This window comes from Chanodichthys erythropterus, chromosome 8 (assembly GCF_024489055.1).
Source record: "Chanodichthys erythropterus isolate Z2021 chromosome 8, ASM2448905v1, whole genome shotgun sequence".
NCBI classification, from domain to species: Eukaryota; Metazoa; Chordata; class Actinopteri; order Cypriniformes; family Xenocyprididae; genus Chanodichthys; species Chanodichthys erythropterus.
In genome coordinates, this window is record NC_090228.1 from 38,241,065 (window position 1) to 38,261,012 (window position 19,948).

General features: G+C 40.0%; 1 protein-coding gene across 2 annotated transcripts; it reads left to right on the top strand.

The window, feature by feature from the left end:
* Nucleotides 1-4,001: 4,001 nt before the first annotated feature.
* On the top strand, nucleotides 4,002-8,992 carry LOC137024879 (tripartite motif-containing protein 16-like). Of its 2 annotated transcripts, none has more exons than XM_067392820.1 (6): nucleotides 4,002-4,593; nucleotides 5,003-5,098; nucleotides 5,185-5,418; nucleotides 6,258-6,466; nucleotides 6,593-6,612; nucleotides 7,748-8,992. In XM_067392820.1, the coding sequence occupies exons 1-6, from the start codon at nucleotides 4,021-4,023 to the stop codon at nucleotides 8,272-8,274; spliced, it is 1,659 nt and encodes a 552-aa protein (XP_067248921.1). In that variant the 5' UTR covers nucleotides 4,002-4,020; the 3' UTR covers nucleotides 8,275-8,992. The 2 variants fall into 2 exon arrangements, with proteins under 2 accessions (XP_067248921.1, XP_067248922.1); XM_067392821.1 differs by having other exon boundaries at nucleotides 6,258-6,411; nucleotides 6,565-6,612.
* The last annotated feature ends 10,956 nt before the right edge of the window (nucleotides 8,993-19,948 follow it).

Here is a 19,948-nt window from a genome sequence, read left to right on the forward strand (position 1 = left end):
TAGGCCTATTTATGTTGTAATGTGCTTTTGTAAAGTCACACTAATGTTATAACAGGCATATTGTTTTGAATTGCTTTTACAGGGGTAGGCTATTAATTGTGTAAAAGTTTTTTGGGTGAATTGTAAAACCAGAGCAAAAATCCTAATAACAAAACTAAATCAATTATTAATGTAATAATAGCCTATAAGGAACCCACAACAAATAAAAACAAAAACATTCAAAAATGTATTGTCCCTGTTTTTTTTGTTTTTTTGACCATTCAAATAGGAAATGTCCCCAGTTTTCATTTCAGAAATCTGGTCACCTAATTCAAAAATAGTTATCTGCATGATGCCTGCTGCCTTTAGGGTCAGTGATGTTTAATTTAAATTACATGTAAAATAAAGACATGTTATGTTACATTGTGATGTAATGGTGTTTTCTGGAAGGGACTAAAGAACAAAGTATTTTTATCAGCTGAAAGGCAGAATACAAATGTTGTTTTTAAGTTAGATAGACATTATATAACAGCTTCAGGTTGTGTTTTATTGTTGGAAACAACTTGTCCCACATTGTCCCACACAAACTTAGTAATCGTCCCACATTTGGTTTGTTTGATGGTGGTCACCCTAGCAAGGACAACAGCGAAAAATGGCAGATGGAGCAATAATAACTGACATGATCCATGATATCATGATATTTTTAGTGATATTTGTAAATTGTCTTTCTAAATGTTTCGTTAGCATGTTGCTAATGTACTGTTAAATGTGGTTAAAGTTACCATCGTTTATTACTGTATTCACGGAGACAAGAGCCGTCGTTATTTTCATTATTAAACACTTGCAGTCTGTATAATTCATAAACACAACTTCATTCTTTATAAATCTCTCCAACAGTGTGTAATGTTAGCTTTAGCCATTGAGCACAGCCTCAAACTCATTCAGAATCAAATGTAAACATTCAAATAAACACTGTACTTACGTGATTAGACATGCTGCATGAAAGATCCATTTTGAGGGTTATATTAGCTGTTTGAACTTTGTTTATTCTGGTTAAGCCAAGCGCGAGCTCTTGGGGCGGGGAAGCGAGAGATTTAAAGGGGCCGCGCGCTGAATCGGTGCATAGTTAATGATGCCCCAAAAGAGGCAGTTAAAAAAATTAATTTAAAAAAATCTATGGGGTATTTCGAGCTGAAACTTCATAGACACATTAAGGGGATGCCTTAGACTTATATTACATCTTTTGAAAACTGGTTCTACGGCACCTTTAAGCACGATTACACAAACACATTTTTTGCTGTAGATATTTTAAATAGGTAACAAAAAGCTTACTCCAAGTCTCCACTTTATAATTCAATTTTAATTGACATTGTTTGTAGTTATATCATATCTAGGCCTATATCTAATGTTAAATGACCAACAGTCATATCCTGCCTTGTTCCCGCTAATCCTGGCCCTGGAGAACTACTTCAATCATTTTGTTTGTGTTTTATTATGGAGAGAGCATTTTATTGATGCTGGTGATTTTATAATAAACTTATAAAAAATGTTTATAAAAAATATGTTTTGTATTGATATGCACATCTCCCATTATCTCTTTGTCTTCAATTGGTAAAAATTACCTGTGTGTCTTTATTGGGAGTTATTTCCCTGGTGCCCCACCAGTGTGGCGTAGCCGGATCAGTTTAATTGTGATTAACATTTCCATTCGTGTTTATCAATCATTTTTACTTTAATAAAGACATGTTTTTGTATTGGTTTTTAGAAATCGCATAAGACAAATCGCATAAATCCAGAGTTTGGGAATTAATATACACAAAAACATAGTAGATTTTTAGAATCAAACATTTTAAAAGAGAACAATACATCACAGTTGTTTAAACTGATGAGCATTAAGCCATTTCGTCAGCAAGTTGTTTCCCATCGTGCTTTTGATCAGCGCAGTTGGTGGAGAGCAACTGCGCCCGACTGCAGAATCCGCCTCGCTGTTTTTCTTGACACGCGTCAGCATGACATCAGAACAAGGCGGCCTACACTTGGACACATTTCTAACCGGCATGGATCTTGCAGTGATCAGCTGTGATCAGTTCTGCAGAGATTTTGCTCATCTCAAACAAGCCTAAAGCTTCAGCCGTCTGCTCTCATATCGCTCTTGCGGTACTTTGATGTAAAATAATGAGACCAGAAAACCAAGTCACAGGCGGAACAAGATACAAAGGCTCAAAAATGCAGTAAACACAGACATGCAAGGCCTAGTGAAGAGTGACGGAATGAACCAGGCTTATATAGACAGAAACTAACAAGTAAATGAGCAACAGCTGAATGTAATCATGGCTGATTAGTCAAGGCAGTGGGTTATGGGAAATGGAGTCCATGATAGTGAGGCAATGGGAGTGCCATCAAGGGCACTCTGGGACTGCGTTCCAGTTCGGTTTTTAAATGCCCTTCCCTCGCTAACTTCACTCGGTCTCGTTGACTCGGATGTACGTCATTGCTTACGTTGCACGAGTGCCCACTTCTGGTGGAACCTTTGTATGGGCTGAACTGGAACGTCCTAAGCCCTTGATCACTTGGAATCCGCAATGGAGCTGATTTATTATTTATTTTTTCCCCTTACAAAATTGTTTAATACAGCATTCTATATGTATATATGTGTGTTTTAAATGTTTAAAAAATAATTAATATATCATAGAGTTGTTTGTGGTGGGGTAAATTAAACGTGATATGCGGTGACGTCACAATCGTGTTGCATTGTGGGTTATGGAGCTGCCTGAAGTGTACATATGAAGTAGACTCGCTCCCTCGATCAAAATCGAGGGAGCGAGTGTCTGTCCATATAAACTTCCCTCGTCCACTTCACGAAGTGGAACGCACTTCAAAATGGCGGCAGGGATTCCCCCGAGGGGAAGTGTTTAGAGAAGTTCGCGAGTGCGTGTCTAAAACCGAACTGGAATGCAGCCCAGATGGTGATCATGACAGCCGGAATATAATTAGCAGTAAATATTGAATCAATCCATAAATTATTATTTCTTTTGATGGTTTGACAGAACGTTTTGCACCATTGCGTAAGACTGCTGTTACATTTGTACTTTTAAATGAAGATAAAATAACAAAATAAATTACTGGTAATAATAATAATAATCATATAATATTTAATCTTGGCTAATTATTTATCATATAAGTGCTTAATGTTCCAGCTATTTGAATAGCCTACTGTTACAGTGAAATATTACAGTGATGGCAGACAAAACGCTTGAAACATAATAATTCACTGATGTATTTCAACAGGTCATGCACAGTTTATGTTTTATGGTTTTCCCCATAAAACATAAACTGTGTTATTCGCAAAAAAATCTGCTGTTTTTTACAAAATGCAGCACGATGATCAAGATTTGAATGGCCCTCTTGCATTTTAATAAAAAAATAAATAAATAAAAATACACCACAAGATCATCATATCTCACAGTCAGTGCCAGAAATTTCCTCAACAAATTATGTGCAACGAGCTGATTATTTTTACTATTCTGAAGTGAGAGGAATGAAGAGCACTCCTCTTTCACGTGCGCGGGTGCACTGTTACTGCTGGAAAAGAGAGATTCCCTTCTGGACATTTCGTGGGAAGTTAACTCTAAAACGAGTGTTTGTTCTCCTGAACTCATGCAGCAGCAACACGTGTGGATCTCCTTCACATTAAGAGTCTCAACATACATGTGTGAGTGAATTTTCCATCCTGCAGTACCAGTGTAGTATTTAGATACAGATTTACTGAACTTTTAGGGTTTGTCTTGCTTTTCTCTGACCTATATTCTTTGAGTTTGTGTTTGAGACTGATTAAACACAATGTGTGTGGGAACACGTGAAAACTATAAACTTAGCAGGAATGAGGCTCTTCAGGACCAGGAATGAGAAAGCTGCTTTACAGACACTCCTCCGTCACTCAAACACAGAACCAGGAAACAGGAATCACCTGAGTTCAGAGAAACTGAAACTGAAGTGTAGTTAAGCTGTTGTGTGTTTGTGTCTCTCTCTTCATGCAGTAAAATGGCAGAAGCCAGAATTTTTCAGGATGAGTTCATGTGTTCAGTGTGTCTGGATCTCCTGAAGGATCCAGTGGCCATTCCCTGTGGACACAGTTACTGTAAGATCTGTATTACAGACTGCTGGGATCAGGAGGATCAGAAGAGAGTCTACAGCTGCCCTCAGTGCAGACAGACCTTCAGTCCAAGACCTGCTTTAGCTAAAAACACCATTCTGGCTGAAATGGTGGAGAAACTGAAGAAGATTAAACTTCCTGCTGACTGTTACGCTGGAGCTGGAGATGTGCAGTGTGACGTCTGTACTGGAAGAAAACACAAAGCCGTCAAGTCCTGTCTGGTGTGTCTGAACTCTTACTGTCAGAATCACCTTGAACAACATGAGAGTTTGTTTAAAGGAAAGAGACACAATCTGACTGAAGCCACTGGACGACTGCAGGAGATGATCTGCCCGAAACACAACAAGATCCTTGAGGTTTTCTGCCGCACTGATCAGAAGTGTATATGTGTGCTGTGTACGATGGATGAACATAAAAACCACGACACTGTATCAGCTGCAGCACAGAGGACAGAGAAACAGGTATGAACTTTAAACTAGACACTGATGAAATAATGCTATATTGGTATCCATATGATCAGGTGACATCCTTTACGCTGCAAACGTGAACAGAATCTGCAAGTGGACTTTCACTGCTGTGCTCCGCATCAAACTTAACTTGATTAACATTTTAGCAGAAACACTTTCTGTGTGAAGCTCTATATCAGTGTCAGTTTTGCTTTAATGATACTAACACTTCCATTGTGAAAAAGGCCTTATGCTTCATGTAAATTCATGTGCAGTGGTGGAAACTGGTCAATAATCCTTTCAGGAGTTTGAACCTACAGTCATTGGTTTTTAACTCTACGATTACTGGATTCAACTCTTTACATGATGATATAGTGACAGCAGTATAATGTGATGTTTCTCCTGTTATTGGTTTGTCATTTAGCACCAGCTGAAGGAGACACAGAGGTGGTTCCAGCAGAGGATCCAGCAGAGAGAGAAAGATCTTCAGCAGCTGAGAGAGGCTGTGGAGTCTCATAAGGTGAGTGTGGAGAAGAAGAGAAGTTTGAGAAGTCTCAGTCAGGACTCAATGAAGCCACTGTGTGATTGTGATGTGTGTCCTAACAGCGCTCTGCACAGACAGCAGTGGAGGACAGTGAGAGGATCTTCACTGAGCTCATCCGCTCCATTGAGAGAAGCCGCTCTGAGGCCACACAGCGGATCAGAGATCAGGAAAAGACTGCAGTGAGTCGAGCTGAAGGACGACTGGAGCGACTGGAGCAGGAGATCAATGATCTGAGGAGGAGAGACGCTGAGCTGGAGCAGCTTTCACACACACAGGATCACATCCATTTCCTGCAGGTAACAGAGATCTAGAAGAACAGGATCATAGTGGACTTGAGCAAGAGACTCACAGAGAAACATTTCATGAGAGCAGAATGAGCCGTTGACTGAAGTGTTGATCTGTGTGTTCGGTTATTATATAATCATCAGTCAGACTCTCATCTGATCTTCTTCTTTTGAAAGAGACGCACTTACAAATGCAGTTCAGCTCTGGAAATCTCTTAGGAAATATTTTTCTGAAAGATATATTGAGCTTCCAGATATCAACAGCTCAAAATTTAATTTCCCTCAGGTAGATTTCCCATCATCTCTTATCTTTTTACAAACTTTGACTTATACTACAATTTTTCAGTAACGAAAATCATAGAATCTTCAAACCTGCTGAAACCTTTTATAATAATTTTCAGTAACACATTATTGCATTTGACAGTGAAGTCCTCAAACAAGAAGTGAGGCTGTATATTAGTGATGTTTCAGTGTATTTAAACCACAAAACCTCAAACGTTATAAATAATAGTAAGTCTACTCATTAATTTTCAGCTGCTTTTCTTGATCAAATCTACTCAACCCTGTCATGTGACTCCACTGATGCTCTTGATCTGTTACATTTATGTTATTGGCAGATGTTTGATCATCAAGTGTTTTCCTAGAAAGTTCACATATAGTGCAAGTGTCAAACGCTAGATCTTACAGCTCTAACATGATATAATGAACATGAGAAGAATGAATCTGATGCTGTGAAAGTGCTGGATTGAGGAGAGTTACTAAAGATCAACAAGAGCTGCTCAAATCTTACAGTAGTGCAGGTTATTGGCTGAAGTGTGGAGGTGATGAGCTTTGATTTCTGTTTTCTGTAGAGTTTCCAGTCTCTCTCAGCTCCTCCTGAATCTACAGACGTAAATGACGATCCCTTCAGTTCCTCTTTTGATGTTGTGAGAGAATCTGTCCGTCAGCTGAGAGACAAACTGGAGGATTTCTGCAAAGAGGAGCAGAAGAAGATCTCTGACAGAGGTAAAGTCCTGGAGATTCATCTGCTCTCAGAAATGATCCTCCATCATCTCATTTCATGTAGAAGATCATATTAGAAATGTCTTAGGAACGGATGCAGGGATGATTTTCTCCTGACATGATAATCACACTCTTCTTGTCTGTTGATTTCCACAGTCACTTTCACCAACATTGTTCCCAGAACCAGGAACGACTTCCTACAATGTAAGTCACTAAGAAACAAGCAGAGAAAATTGCCATTTAAAATATGTAGTCTATTATATTACATTAAAAATATAAACCAATCAGCTTCATGATTACCTGTAAATTAGAGGCAGCATTAACTTATTTCTGGTAGATTGCCCATTTTTAAAATGACAATTTGAGATAAAATGCAAGACAAAACCATTTTTAACTATTTAGTGTTTCTGTCTTAGTGCTTTTAAACAGGAGATTTAAATAATCAAATAATAAATAGTATATTGCTACATTAAATATTAATGTATTCTCATTATTCCAAGCATGTTCCATTTTATTCACAGCAGACAGTCATGCAACCGAACGTGTGAGCAGCGTGTGCTCCCGCAAAACTCACTCCTCCACCGTGAATAAATCGCCATCTGAATGCATGAGTTTGATGACTGAGGTGCCATGCAAATTTATTACTCCTGACTTTAACAAAAATTTAAATCAGGACAGCAATGAACTGGGGATTTAACATATTCATCAAAAACAGGATATCTTCTAAAACTAATGAATAAATATGATTTTTTTTACTGAAAGCCAATTAAAAACATTCATCCAAGATTTAGAGGGAAAATCACAGTAGGGGAAAAAAAAAATCTTTTCAAGAGTTTCAGGAAAGTAAGAACAAACTGAAACTTCCTCTGGAAAATTACAACTATGATTTTGATTTTATCCTAAACAGGATTTTGTCTCTTTAAAGAAAGCTCAAGATCGCCAAAGTCTACAGCACCAAAAATCACCAACAATAGACCTACAATGCTAAAAACTTTATAAATCAAATTATTACATTTATTGTTGAATCATTTTAATGGACCATTGCTGAATTAAAGTATCAGTTTCTTTTAATAGAGAATCATACTGACCCCAAACATTTGAATGGTGTAAATATAATAATAGGCCTTTAAATTATAATAAACACAGAATAATAACCAACATTAATATTCAGGGAAGACTGATTAGACCGGCCCAAAAAACACTGATGTAAATGATGATTTTCACAGGATATCTGGTAAACTGTACTGAGACACTGATGATATATTGAACATGAAGAGTTCAGAAACATTAAAAGATCAGATTCATAATTCCTGATTCTGATGTGTTTTATCTCCATCAGATTCCCATCAGCTCAATCTGGATCTGAACACAGTGAATAAATTCCTCCGTCTGTCAGAGAGGAACAGAGTGATTACTGTCACTTACCCAAAGCTTCAGTCGTATCCTGATCATCCAGACAGATTTGATCATTGGTTTCAGGTGTTGTGTAGAGAGAGTGTGTGTGGACGCTGTTACTGGGAGATTGAGTGGAGTGGGAATGATGTGCGTATAACAGTGTCATATAAGAGCATCAGCAGGAAGGGAGAGGGTAATGAGTGTGGGTTTGGACGTAATGATCAGTCCTGGAGTTTGATCTGCTCTTCCTCCAGTTACTCATTCTGGCACAATGACATACAGACTAAACTCCCAGTAAAGTCCATCAGCAGGAGAATAGGAGTGTATGTGGATCACAGTGCAGGAACTCTGTCCTTCTACAGCGTCTCTGGAGACACAATGAGCCTCATCCACACAGTCCAGACCACATTCACTCAACCGCTCTATCCTGGGTTTAATGTTCATATTGGATCATCGGTGAAACTGTGTTGATGAATCAGAATAGACTGTAGAGAGATTCTACCTATAATGCTTTGTTTTAGCTAATTGTATTGTTTGACAAGGGAATCTTTGATATTTCTTTCGCTGCTTATCGTCAAGCATGGTGTTAATGATGGCTTTGCATGCTGGTAAGATTACAGTCTCAGAGATTGGCGTTTTTTTGACTTGGCTACTATTTCATTCACAAGATACAGTAGCTAGCCTTCAATGCTTTCTCACACACTTTTCATTATAACTTCCTCTTGTTTTTTGTTTTGCCTTTTTAGTCAGATAAAATATTCTGCATCCATGCTTACTAGTGATGGGTGATTTTTTAAATTTTTTTATTGTCAGATGCAGTTACAATTAATCGTCGACTTCTCAGTTAACAAAGTTGTGGGAACAGTGATTTGAAATGTTCTAAAAACATGTAAATGTCCAGTTTGCTTAATGTTTCTGAAACGTTATCTTAAGGTTAGAATAACATTCCTTTTAATATTCCAAACGTTGTTTTCACATAAATTCTATTATCGATACAAAGTTCAAAGGATGTTCATTCGTAAAGTTCCATGAATGTTAAAATGTCCACTTTCTTTATTGTTAAAATGTTAATTAAGATTAAAATAATGACCTCATTAACCCTCAGGGGTCTGAGGATTTTTGGGGCCCTGGAGAAGTTTTGACATGCCCTGACATTTGTGCTTTTTTCAGTTGTTCATAAACATATTAATGACACAAGTGTCATTACATTGTATTCAGTGCAAACTAGGCTACAATAATATGTGGGAGCATGTATGTACATGTTTGTGTTTTTGAAGGAATAACGTTTATGCATGGTTATTGAAAAAACAAAAAACTTAAGTCACTGAAATAAAGTCAAAAATATATATTAAATCTGTGTTCACAAGACTTCTGGGTATTGGGGGTTGTAGACTAGAGTTTTTGCTTCAAAATGAGGTAAAAATTATGCTGCCTGCTTGTTCATATAAAACAATAGAGAGATTTAAATTTTCTAAAAATCTTTGGTCAAGAAACAGTATGCGTGGAGGCGTGAATCATCATGAATGATGGGTGATTCTCACCTGAGAAGACAAAAGAATCGCATAAAGAGCTCTAATGACCTGCATAAATAATAAGCTCTTTCAGTCAGGTAGGCTGTGAAAAAACCCTCTGTGATCATGTCTCAAGCTCATTCTATTATATATATATATATATATTCTATTATATACTTTAAAATATAATGCATTTCTGTGATGCAAAGTGTCTGAACAATTATGTTACCTCTATGGCATTTCATATAGGCTTTTAGCTTAAAAGCATGCACATTTGGAGAAATATTGATGGATTCTCATATGTTTATGTCAATCTTCTATACAGAGGAGTAATATTTATTCAATATTTATTGTCATCACTGTGAACACTGGATACTGTGTTTTCAATTCATACTTGCAGCCGGAGGGCGCTCTGTACACCTTTCATCTAAAGAAGAACAGGAACCAGGAACTAACGGCATGTCTTCTAGAGGTCTGTTTGTGCGAGAAACCGAACAGTATTTATATAATTTTTTACCTCTAAAACGCCGCTATGTACAACTGCATTCAGCATTCGTTTAGTGAGGACTGATCACGCTCTGACAGTGGAAGTGATGTCTCGAACTCATTGAAGTATATGCGCGAGACATCACTGTCGTTGTCAGAGCGTGATCAGACAACAATCAGCAATCCTCACTAAACGGGTGATGAACGCTGTTGGACATAGTGATGTTTTAGAGGTAAAAAATTATATAAATACTGTTCGGTTTCTCGCACAAACCGATCGTTTCGTGTCTTAGGACATCAATGTGTCGTCACGAGCCGCAGGGTTTAATTTGGATTTGTCTGTGGAAGTGTTTTAGACTCTTATTGTTTGAGTTCCCATCCACTCTTATTATAAGACTGACAGACGGCAACGGTTGGAGTTAAAAATCATCATTTGTGTTCGACTGAAGAAACAAAGTCACCTACATCTTGGATGTGCTGGGGGTAAGCAGATAAACATCAAATTTTCATTTTTGGGTGAACTATCCCTTTAATGATGAAGAAGCGTATAGTGTCTGTATGCAGTGCTCCAATTTGAAGTAATACATCCCCAGTGGTGTAATGGACGTGGCCGGTCCCCAGGGGGCGTCCATCTAACGCTGCCACTGCCAATACAGATTCACATAGGATTAGAGGGATTTCGAATCCATTTTGAAGAAAAGTCAATGAAATTAGCAGCTGCTCCAGAGTCGATCACGGCTGTAGTCTCAATACAGTTTTTACTTAAAGCCAGTCTTACAGATATTAAAACATTAGAGGATGAATGAGCTTGTACACTGAGCTTGAACACTCACGGCAGGCGAATCCCTGGATGTGGGTCGAGTGGGACAAGATGCTCTCATATGTCCCGGTTGTCCACAATACAAGCACAGCCTCTGTTGTATGCGTCGTTCTCTCTCCGCTGGTGAGAGGTGGGTGTATCCAATCAGCATGGGTTCTTGATCAGATGTCGTTAGAGCAGCTGGCAACAATACAGAGGGGGTTTCTGTTCGGCCGTCTCGAGCGGATCAAATTGTCAAGACGAATGGCAAGTTCAATGAACTGATCCAAATCTTTCCCCTCATTGCGGCATGCGAGCTCAGACTGCAGTTCCGTATTTAATCCCTTACGAAACAACAACATCAACGTGTCATCCACCCACACAGTTTGAGCTGCGAGAGTGCAGAAAGTGAGAGCAAACGGTTTGTTTACCTTGGCGAAGAGACAGTAGTTGTTCTCCAGCCGCCTTTCCTCCCTCTGCATGTTCAAAAATCTCCCGGAATCTTTGTAGGAAGTCACTGATTGTTGAAAACGTTGGCTGCCCATCACTCCAGACCGCCGTAGCCCATTCCAAAGCTTCTCCTGTCAGCAGAGAACAAACGAATGAAACACGACTCTCCGTGGGGTATAACGCAAATAGTGAGCATTGTAGCAGGAAACCTTTACACTTTGTGGGCGAGCCGTCATATTTTTCTGGGAATGCAAGCCGTGGGCTGCCGGTCGCCATTACCGGTGCAGCGTTAGTTGTAGGGGTGGACACAGGCTTCAGCGGCGGGAAGATACAAACTCTGTCATGTCTTCACCAATTCCTCAGTGATGGACGTTAGCCGGGTGAGCTGCTGTTGGTGAGTAGCCAGGATACTCGCTTGGGTTGAGACCTCGGTGGATAGCCAGTAGATAACTGCTGGATCGGGGTCGGGCGAAATCTTCTGTAACGAGGAGTCAGAAGCCATGGGATCCATGCGCAGCTTTATTGTTGACAATCGTAGTACAACAGGCAAGGGTAAATCACCGGCAACAACAGTATCACAGACAAGGCAGAAATGTAACGAAGGGACAAGCACAGGGTCGGGGCTGGCAGCAGACAGAACAGGCAATATCCAAATACACAGGCAGAGAGTCAGAAGGGCAGGCAGCAAGACATCGTAACAGAATAAACAATCCAAGGTCATACACGGGAAAACAATACATATGGAAAAACACTCAGGAATGTCAGCCGTGGCAAAACAAGACTTTGCAGTGTGTGTGTGTGTGTGTGTGAGAGTGCGTGTTTTATAGTCCACCGGAAGGGGATCAGCTGAGTGCGTGATCAGTGCCAGGGAGTGGGTTATGGGAAATGAAGTCCAAAAGTTTAGTACTCCGGTGACGGAGCCCTCAGGTGGTGATCGGAGGGAGCCACAGAGGCTGAATTCGTGACATTCATATGTAAATTGCGCAAGCTTATTTTGTTCATTAGATCGAAAGATCTGAAAAAAAAAAACGTACATAGACCCACCCCTCAAAGAAATCAGGACAGAAGTGGTTGAAAGTGGACAAAAGAGACGGATTAAAATACCAGATGTAAACGGGTATGTGTCTCCCTGGTCAACTTGTGATCCGATTGAATGAAACACATCTTAATACCAGGTGGAAACAATGCCTAAGACCTTTTATTTCTTCATCCTATGGAAATCTGAACAGTGACAGTTTTTATTACATCATTGTCATGTACCTGTAATGGTGGGAGACTCAGGCAGGGGATCCAAATGCAGCGTTTTATTAAAAGTGAGCGTGGTCGTACAAGCAGGGTCAAACAGGAACAAACAGGAGCAAAAAGGAACAGGCAGAGTCGTAGTCAGGGTACAGGCAAGGGTTCGAGGCAGGCAGCAATGGGTCGTAAAACAAGAATCAGGCAGAAACAGTAACAAACAGGCAGACAGGGAAAATAACGCTTAGAATTGTACACAGTTATTTATTTATTTATTTATTCATGAAAAACCATAATATCATCATCATTAGGCATACACAACAGTCATAAATCATTACAATTCAAGTGTAATTTTATTTGTGGAAACTTGGAAGCCATATAAAGAACTTTTTTTTTATTTTCCATTAAACATACAATATGTACAAACCAAAAAAAAAAAAAAAAAAAAGCTTTTACCATAGAATTTAGATTATTTTAGAGATATTTTTGTTTGTTTAAAGCAGAATGCTCTTAATTTAGATTTTTTTTGACTGAATGACAGTATTATGGGTACAATCTCTCTATACCTCTGAAAATCGTCTCTTCAGTTGTGTTTTACATGTTTCTGAGACAACAGGGAAACCTTTGACATCATTTCCTCCTGATTCACTGAAGGCAACAACTGCAATTGAATGAATGAGCTCCCTTGCATCTTCCAGTTTATCAGATTTCATTTGATAAACTTGCATCTGAGATGGGGTCCAGTAATGGCAAAAAAACCTATCAAGGCCTATGTCATGAATGCTTCCATTGTGGGGTACACTGTATTTTATTAGATGCAATGACATGATTGGGTCTTTGTCTCCAAGCTCTTTGTCACCCATCTCTTGTTTGGCTTTTCTTAATGTTGCCAGATTTGGTAGGTGGCTAGGCTCTGGGTCACCAACGTCCATCATTTTGTAAGCCTTAGCTGCTCGCCATACATGTGCTGGTCTTTGGCCTTCCCAGAGTTCTTTAGACACACGTGTTCTCAGATCCTGATAATTTGTGTTTTGCTTTGCCAGTATGGAGACTGTCATCAACATTGCGAATTATGCATTTGAGAACAACTGGTTCATTATCTGCTGGCATGTTCTCTGCTGTTATACACATAATTGGACACTGCACAGAGTGTGATGCACATCTGTCTACATAGTGAGATGCAACATTTGGAAAAATATTTGCTCTCCTGAATCTAAGAGTGCATGAGGTCTTGATATTTTTCCAAATCTCCTCATACATGACGTGTGTCCATGCACCATGTTTCAGGATGGTGTATTCTCTTTTACATGTGTTGAGAGATTTTTCATTGTATGAAACTTTTTCAGGCCAGATTTCTTGCCATCCTTGATGAGAGATACTTATCTCAAATGTAATATTGCAGCACTGACCTTCTGAATTTTTGTCTTCCTTTGACTCTGGTGAATAGAAATCATCCGAGCTTTCTTGTGAGCTGTTAGTATTTGGACCTTGATATGGGATCTTCAATGCCTAGCTCTATTCTATTTTGCCGTATGTTGTGCCTGTTTATTTGGACAATAGTGTAAATGTTCTTTGGTGAAACTTTTAGTTTTTGGCTTAAATCTGCCCACACCTTTTCTGTTGAAACTGCTGAATCATCAGAAATTCTGCAAGTATTGTGAAGCAAGGACAATAGTGAAAAATGGCAAATGGAGCAATAATAACTGACATGATCCATGATATCATGATATTTTTAGTAATATGAGTAAATTGTCTTTCTAAATGTTTTGTTAGCATGTTGCTAATGTACTGTTAAATGTGGTTAAAGTTACCATCGTTTCTTACTGTATTCACAGAGACAAGAGCCATGTCGTTATTTTCATTATTAAACACTTGCAGTCTGTATAATTCATAAACACAACTTCATTCTTTATAAATCTCTCCAACAGTGTAGCATTAGGCACGTTAGCCGTGCAGCATACTATCAAATTCCTTCAGAATCGAATGTAAACATCCACAAAATACATGCCATATCTACGTGATCTGATATGCTGCATCATGAACAGTTTGTAAAGATCCTTTTTGAGAGTTATATTGTGAACTTCTGTAGTATTTATTTAATGTTTAATGGAGTCGCGAGTTTGGGGGCGGGGAGCGCGATCATTTGAAGGTGTACACACACCAAATTAGAGCATTTTTAATCCCACCCCAAAATAGGCAGTTAAAACATGGTATAATAAAAAATCTATTCTTTTTTTGAGCAGAAACTTCACAGACACATTCTGGGACACCTTAGACTTATATTACATCTTGTGAAATCTAGGGAACCTTTAAATCTGGCCACTTCTTCATATCGTCTACGTTAACCACGTTGACGATGGATGGGACCATATGAGACCATCTTCAGGAGGCATCTGAAAGGAATTGTCATACTCACCGGAATGCTGCGGAGGAAGTGGCAATCCAGTCACCGTCCTGCGGATGAGTGTACCTCAATGGCGAGCTGTAGATGGTTTCTTGAAGCTGAAGGAAAAGATTCTGAGGCAATAGCGTTCAGCGCCGCCCTATAGTGCGGAAAGCCTGCCTCTATTTCGCTTGAATGCCATTGGCAGACGGATTCTCGCCCATGACATTTCATAAGGCCTCAATAGATTCAGGGAAGGAGGGGATAACCCCATAGCGCCACCTTCTGGTGACGCAGTGTCGAAAAACAGACTCGAAAGGGAACCCAGAATATACTGTCAATAGAGGACATCTGCATTATATCTGGTTTGAAATTCTATTATTTCTTCTATTTGTGTATTCTATGTATAATGTTCACTCATGTTATTATTGCTGTAGCGAAAATTAACTCAAAGGGGAAATATTAATAATTATTCATAACTCATTAGGATTATTAATTATGATTAATTATGAATATGCAAATCCGTTAATCAGATTAACTGGACGTAGCTACATTAAAATTAACATTACAATCAGTTAACCTGTTCGTCCAGTGAACGCTCAGTGTTGATTGTTTATTAATTCTAAGAAATGTCAATTTCCACGTTATGGAAAAATAATATTTCTTATTGTACTGTACTACTCACGTAGTCCGGATCTATCACTTAAGAGGCAATTCATTAGCAGACGGAGTCAGAACCAAACGTGTATTGTGCACAATCTTTATTAACTAACTCACAAACACATAACTAAACTAACAAACACATAACATAACATAACATACATAAAGGGTCACACACACACACACACACACACACGCAAGTCAGAATGAGTAATGATAGTGTTGAACCGGAAGAGATGATGTTACTAGAGCTACATGAAATGTCAAAGGCAATCTGGAAAGGACTCATCAGTTTCTTTTAGCAATAGCAAAGGTAAAGTCTTTACAAATCAATACTAAATCGCTGTTTAGCATCAAAATGTACGATACTTGCAAGATGCCTTTAGGCTGAAGAGCGTCGGATCTGCAGGTTGAGGATAACTCTTGAAGTTATCATCTGAAGTTTGTTGCCAGTCTGTTGGGTGATGAGCACATGGCTGGGTGTTGTAGGCCAGGGGCCTACCAGCCTTGCGGCCGGGCCTAGAGAGGCCGGCCGCAAGGAGATTTGTTCAGTCGTCTAGAAGCAAGGAAGAAGAGAGGGAGTGGCACTGTTCGCTGGTTTTTAACCTCTGGTCAAAGTCACACCTCTCAGTTGTTGACCGGACCAAGCCAGATGTTGTAATTCTGGGTGGCAACACCCCTCCTGTCAGGGCTTTTACAACCCAGAAAGATTAACAAGCTGAGTTCTTGAATCAGAACTATTAAATATTCTTTTAATACTGATGTGTTGCACAGGTATGGATGTACCGCATACACAAGCATTTAAATCTTCCCGCTACGAACGTATAGACACTAAACATGGCATGATTGAAGTTACCGTGCAGGTCATAACATTTAACAATCATCAAACATGTAAATACAATGAGTACAATACAACATCAGTAATAATGGATACCATTTCCTGAGAAGGATTCATTTATAGCACAGTCTGTCTATACATTAATGCCATAGAGTCTGTGTTCTGTGTGGAAAATGCAAGGAAGATGCAGATTTTCTGTGTCTCTACTCTGTTCTCCATGCGGCAACCACATTCCTCAGCGCAATAAACTTGTAACTGAAAACTTCCCGGGGGATGGGGACAGTCAAATCCCAGAGTGAGCTTAAAACTATTGGTGAACTAACAAATAATTGTGTCTGATTTGTCTCAGTCATTACATAATTCCCCCCCTTTCGCTCGTTGTTGTCTCTCTTATGACAACAGTGAGTGACGTTGACGGTGCCGGAAGATCAGACACATCACTGGCACACAAGGCTGGAAGGCTGTGATGGGCCCTGGTTGTGTGTCTCCTGGAGTAGTGGTCGTTTCATGGCGGTTGATGCAGACAGTCTGTAAACTCAGGTCTCTGAGCTGGTGCTGCAGGAATCAAAGCATCCAGTGCCTTGACAGTGTGTCACCTGTCAGTTAGTGTTGGTACCGTTAATGCGGGCAAGATGTTTGCTGGTGGCAAGGTTCAGGTCTCTGAGCTTGCTCAGCAGGTGTTGAAGTAGCAGGTGCCTTGACAGTGTCACCTGTCGTCTGGACGCCTGTGAAGCAGGTGGTTGTAAAAGGAGGTTACAGGAGTTGTAGTGTGAAGAGGGTTTCAGACTCACCTAGGTCTGATGGCAGAGGAGCAACCGGTGATTGTAGCCTCTGCTCTCAGTCAGAAGCAGCCTGAAGTTTGCAGTGTCACTCTGCTCTTGTGGCGTGGCTGGCTTGAGCAAGTCTGAGTGGTCTTGTGTGAGTGGTCAGAAGCTTGTGCTTCTGAGTACTTCTCAAGTAAGTACTGTTCAAGGGGCTCCTTACTAGCGTTAGAAGCTCCTGCAGGTTCGATGCAGGCATGTTCAGTCGCCCTTGTGCTACCTGACGTTGGAGATCATGCGGTGTCTGCAGGAAGAGGATGTTTCCATCCATGGCTTCTCCCTGTAGTAGGTCTGGTGCCTGGGTCTGTCTGAATTAATCCTTCTCCTTCTGTAGCTTTAGAGGATTTCAGGCAATTAGCTGATAAGGTGTCAAGCAGAAGGCTTTGGCTCCCCCCTCTGTACCTCTGTGCTTGGCTGGGGGAGGTTCTTCTGCTGCAGGCAAGAGAGTCTTAGTTCTCCTTGGGCCATGTCAAGTTCATCTTTGGTGTTGTCCAGCTGCTGGGTCAGAGCTTCAGTCCCAGATCTGGACACATCCAGAGGACGTTCACAGGTCCTGATTGTGTCATCTTTGACCTAGAGTTCAGAATTTGCTAATTTTAACAGTGACTATTTGTCCAAGAGTTCTTTTACCACGTCTTCTCTGGCTGCCTTTTCCAGCTGCTCTCGTTGCGGAGCAGCTGTCAGAGCCGTTTGCAGTTTGTGGCTTCTCTTCTGTGTCTCTATTCTGTCAGGGTCCTTGTGTCTGTCCCGAGCCTCCAGCTCTAGCTGGTCTATGTGGCTTTTAGCATGCATCAGTTCCTTGTGAGTCTCTGTGATCTGGAGTTTGAGGTTGTTCACCTCCTGTTTCAAAACAGTGAGGATGTGGGCCAGGAAGAAGTTGACTTCAGTCAGATCATTGTGACCATACCTCTGGTTTGAGTCATCTGCCTTTACTTCTCTTCCATCTTTGTCCAGTTGCTTTTGGCTCTGTTGCTGTGATTGATCAGCAGCACTGGTTAGGAGGGTGTTCCTCACGACACCTAGCCAGCCCTTTCGGTCTGCCATCTGGGCAGTTAGGCTGAGCATCTGCAACATTTAGGCACGCTTGTGGTGAGAGTAAGGGCAAGAGACTACTGCAAGATCAAACAGAATTTAGGGCTAAAGGCACAGTGAGCAGCCAGGTGTATAAAATACAGCTAGGTTTAATAAATGACTTAAGATGGTTCTTGTGGTCAAATTATTTCTTAGTATTTCTTACTGATGGCTCACAACAGGCTTGACCTCTGAACAAATGGAAAAGAGAAAGGGAGAGGAAGAGGAGAGCTTTCCTATTAGATAGTGCTTATTAGTGGTGCTCAAAATTATGCCATAGCAATCATTCAGATTCCTTTGTAACTGGCTCATAAAATTGAAGCAACTGTTGTAAATAAACAAAATCAAGAAGGAGAGTATGTCTAGTTGCTTGTGGTTATATTGGGAAATTAAACCACACAAGACTAAAAAGGAAGATGTAAATAAATCACAAAGATGAAAGAAATAATACTAGTAAAAATTAATAGCTGACTGCTATTATAATTAAAATCAATAAAAAGATTTAAAGAAGTGACTAAAACAGCAGAATGGGTTTAGATCAGTTCACACTGCACACACACAAGCTGTAGTTAAAGGTTTCACATAAATGATGCTAACCGCTAACTGTAGAAGCTATTAGTTAGCTTAGCCTGAGCGGAAGGGTTGCTAGGTGGGGTTAGCTTAGCCACCTAGCCTGGTTTGTTTACACCATGGCATCACAAGGTGATGAGTTAGCACTTCCTGTGACAAGTCGTTGTCATGGGAACCAATGCACACCACAGCAATTCAAACAGTTCATGAAGACGGTCTGCTCATTTCAAACTAGTTACGTACAGAGTTAAAATGTGACGCTTATACTTTCAGATTTTCAAAACTTGATATTACATTTAGTAAAATGCAAATATGTTTTGGCATTTGCAAATTTTACTCATGTAAACTCTTCTCTCTACTTTAAACAACGTCTTGTACTTGTTTAAAGGGGTAATTACACAGTTTGCTGCAAGTCCAAGCTTGTTTAAGCATATATAGTTAAGTCCGTCTTGTGCAGGTATACTGATATTCCTTTCAGCGAGTGAAACACAGTTTTGGTCAAGAGGTAGCTATGCTTGTAGATGCAGCCAAAGTTTAGATGAATGACATCAATCTTAACTATAAAAGGGGAGCATTACCCAAATCTACATTTATATAACGCTGTACTGAGATTCATTCATCAGAAACAGGTTAAGCAATACTGCAATTGGTATTTCTCCAACCAAAGCAGAATAATCAATTCTGGTACAGTTTACATGCCGCTGAGTTGAGATTCCTTCGTCAACACAGGCTTACGCTCTAATACTGAGATTAGGATTTCTTCGCTAAAATCAGATTAACTTTACACTGATACCGTTTGAACATATGCTAAAATGTCTTAAGACTCTTTCTGTTACGGCAGAGGTGTCACTTCAAGCTATAGTTTTATCTGCATCTAACAAGCCAGCACCATCGATCTACAAACCAACGTTGTCAAACGTCATGTCGGAATTATCAATTATTAAACACACTTTTAGTTGGACGATGGTTTAAGCAAGTGGCGTTAGGCCATGCTGGCTTAACCGGCTCAATCTAGTGTCATATTTCAAAATAGCTCGTCGTGGATAGTCATGAGCATTTGAGATTTACACATTCACACAAGGTTTCCTTCCACTCCTACTGCAGACTCCTGCATTTCTGCGAACACACATTTTCATCTACTTTAAAAGCTTTATGCCCTATGCTGCCTAGGAACCTTTGTAGAAGCTATGGGTAAAGCACTGCGTTGGCAGTTCAAAGTCATTGGGGTCTTGAGAACCCCCTGCTGAGGGGCCTTGTGTGTTACAGGCCTTCTGTGTCAGGTCACATGAGTGGCACTGTGTGAGGGCAGGTGGTGCTGTC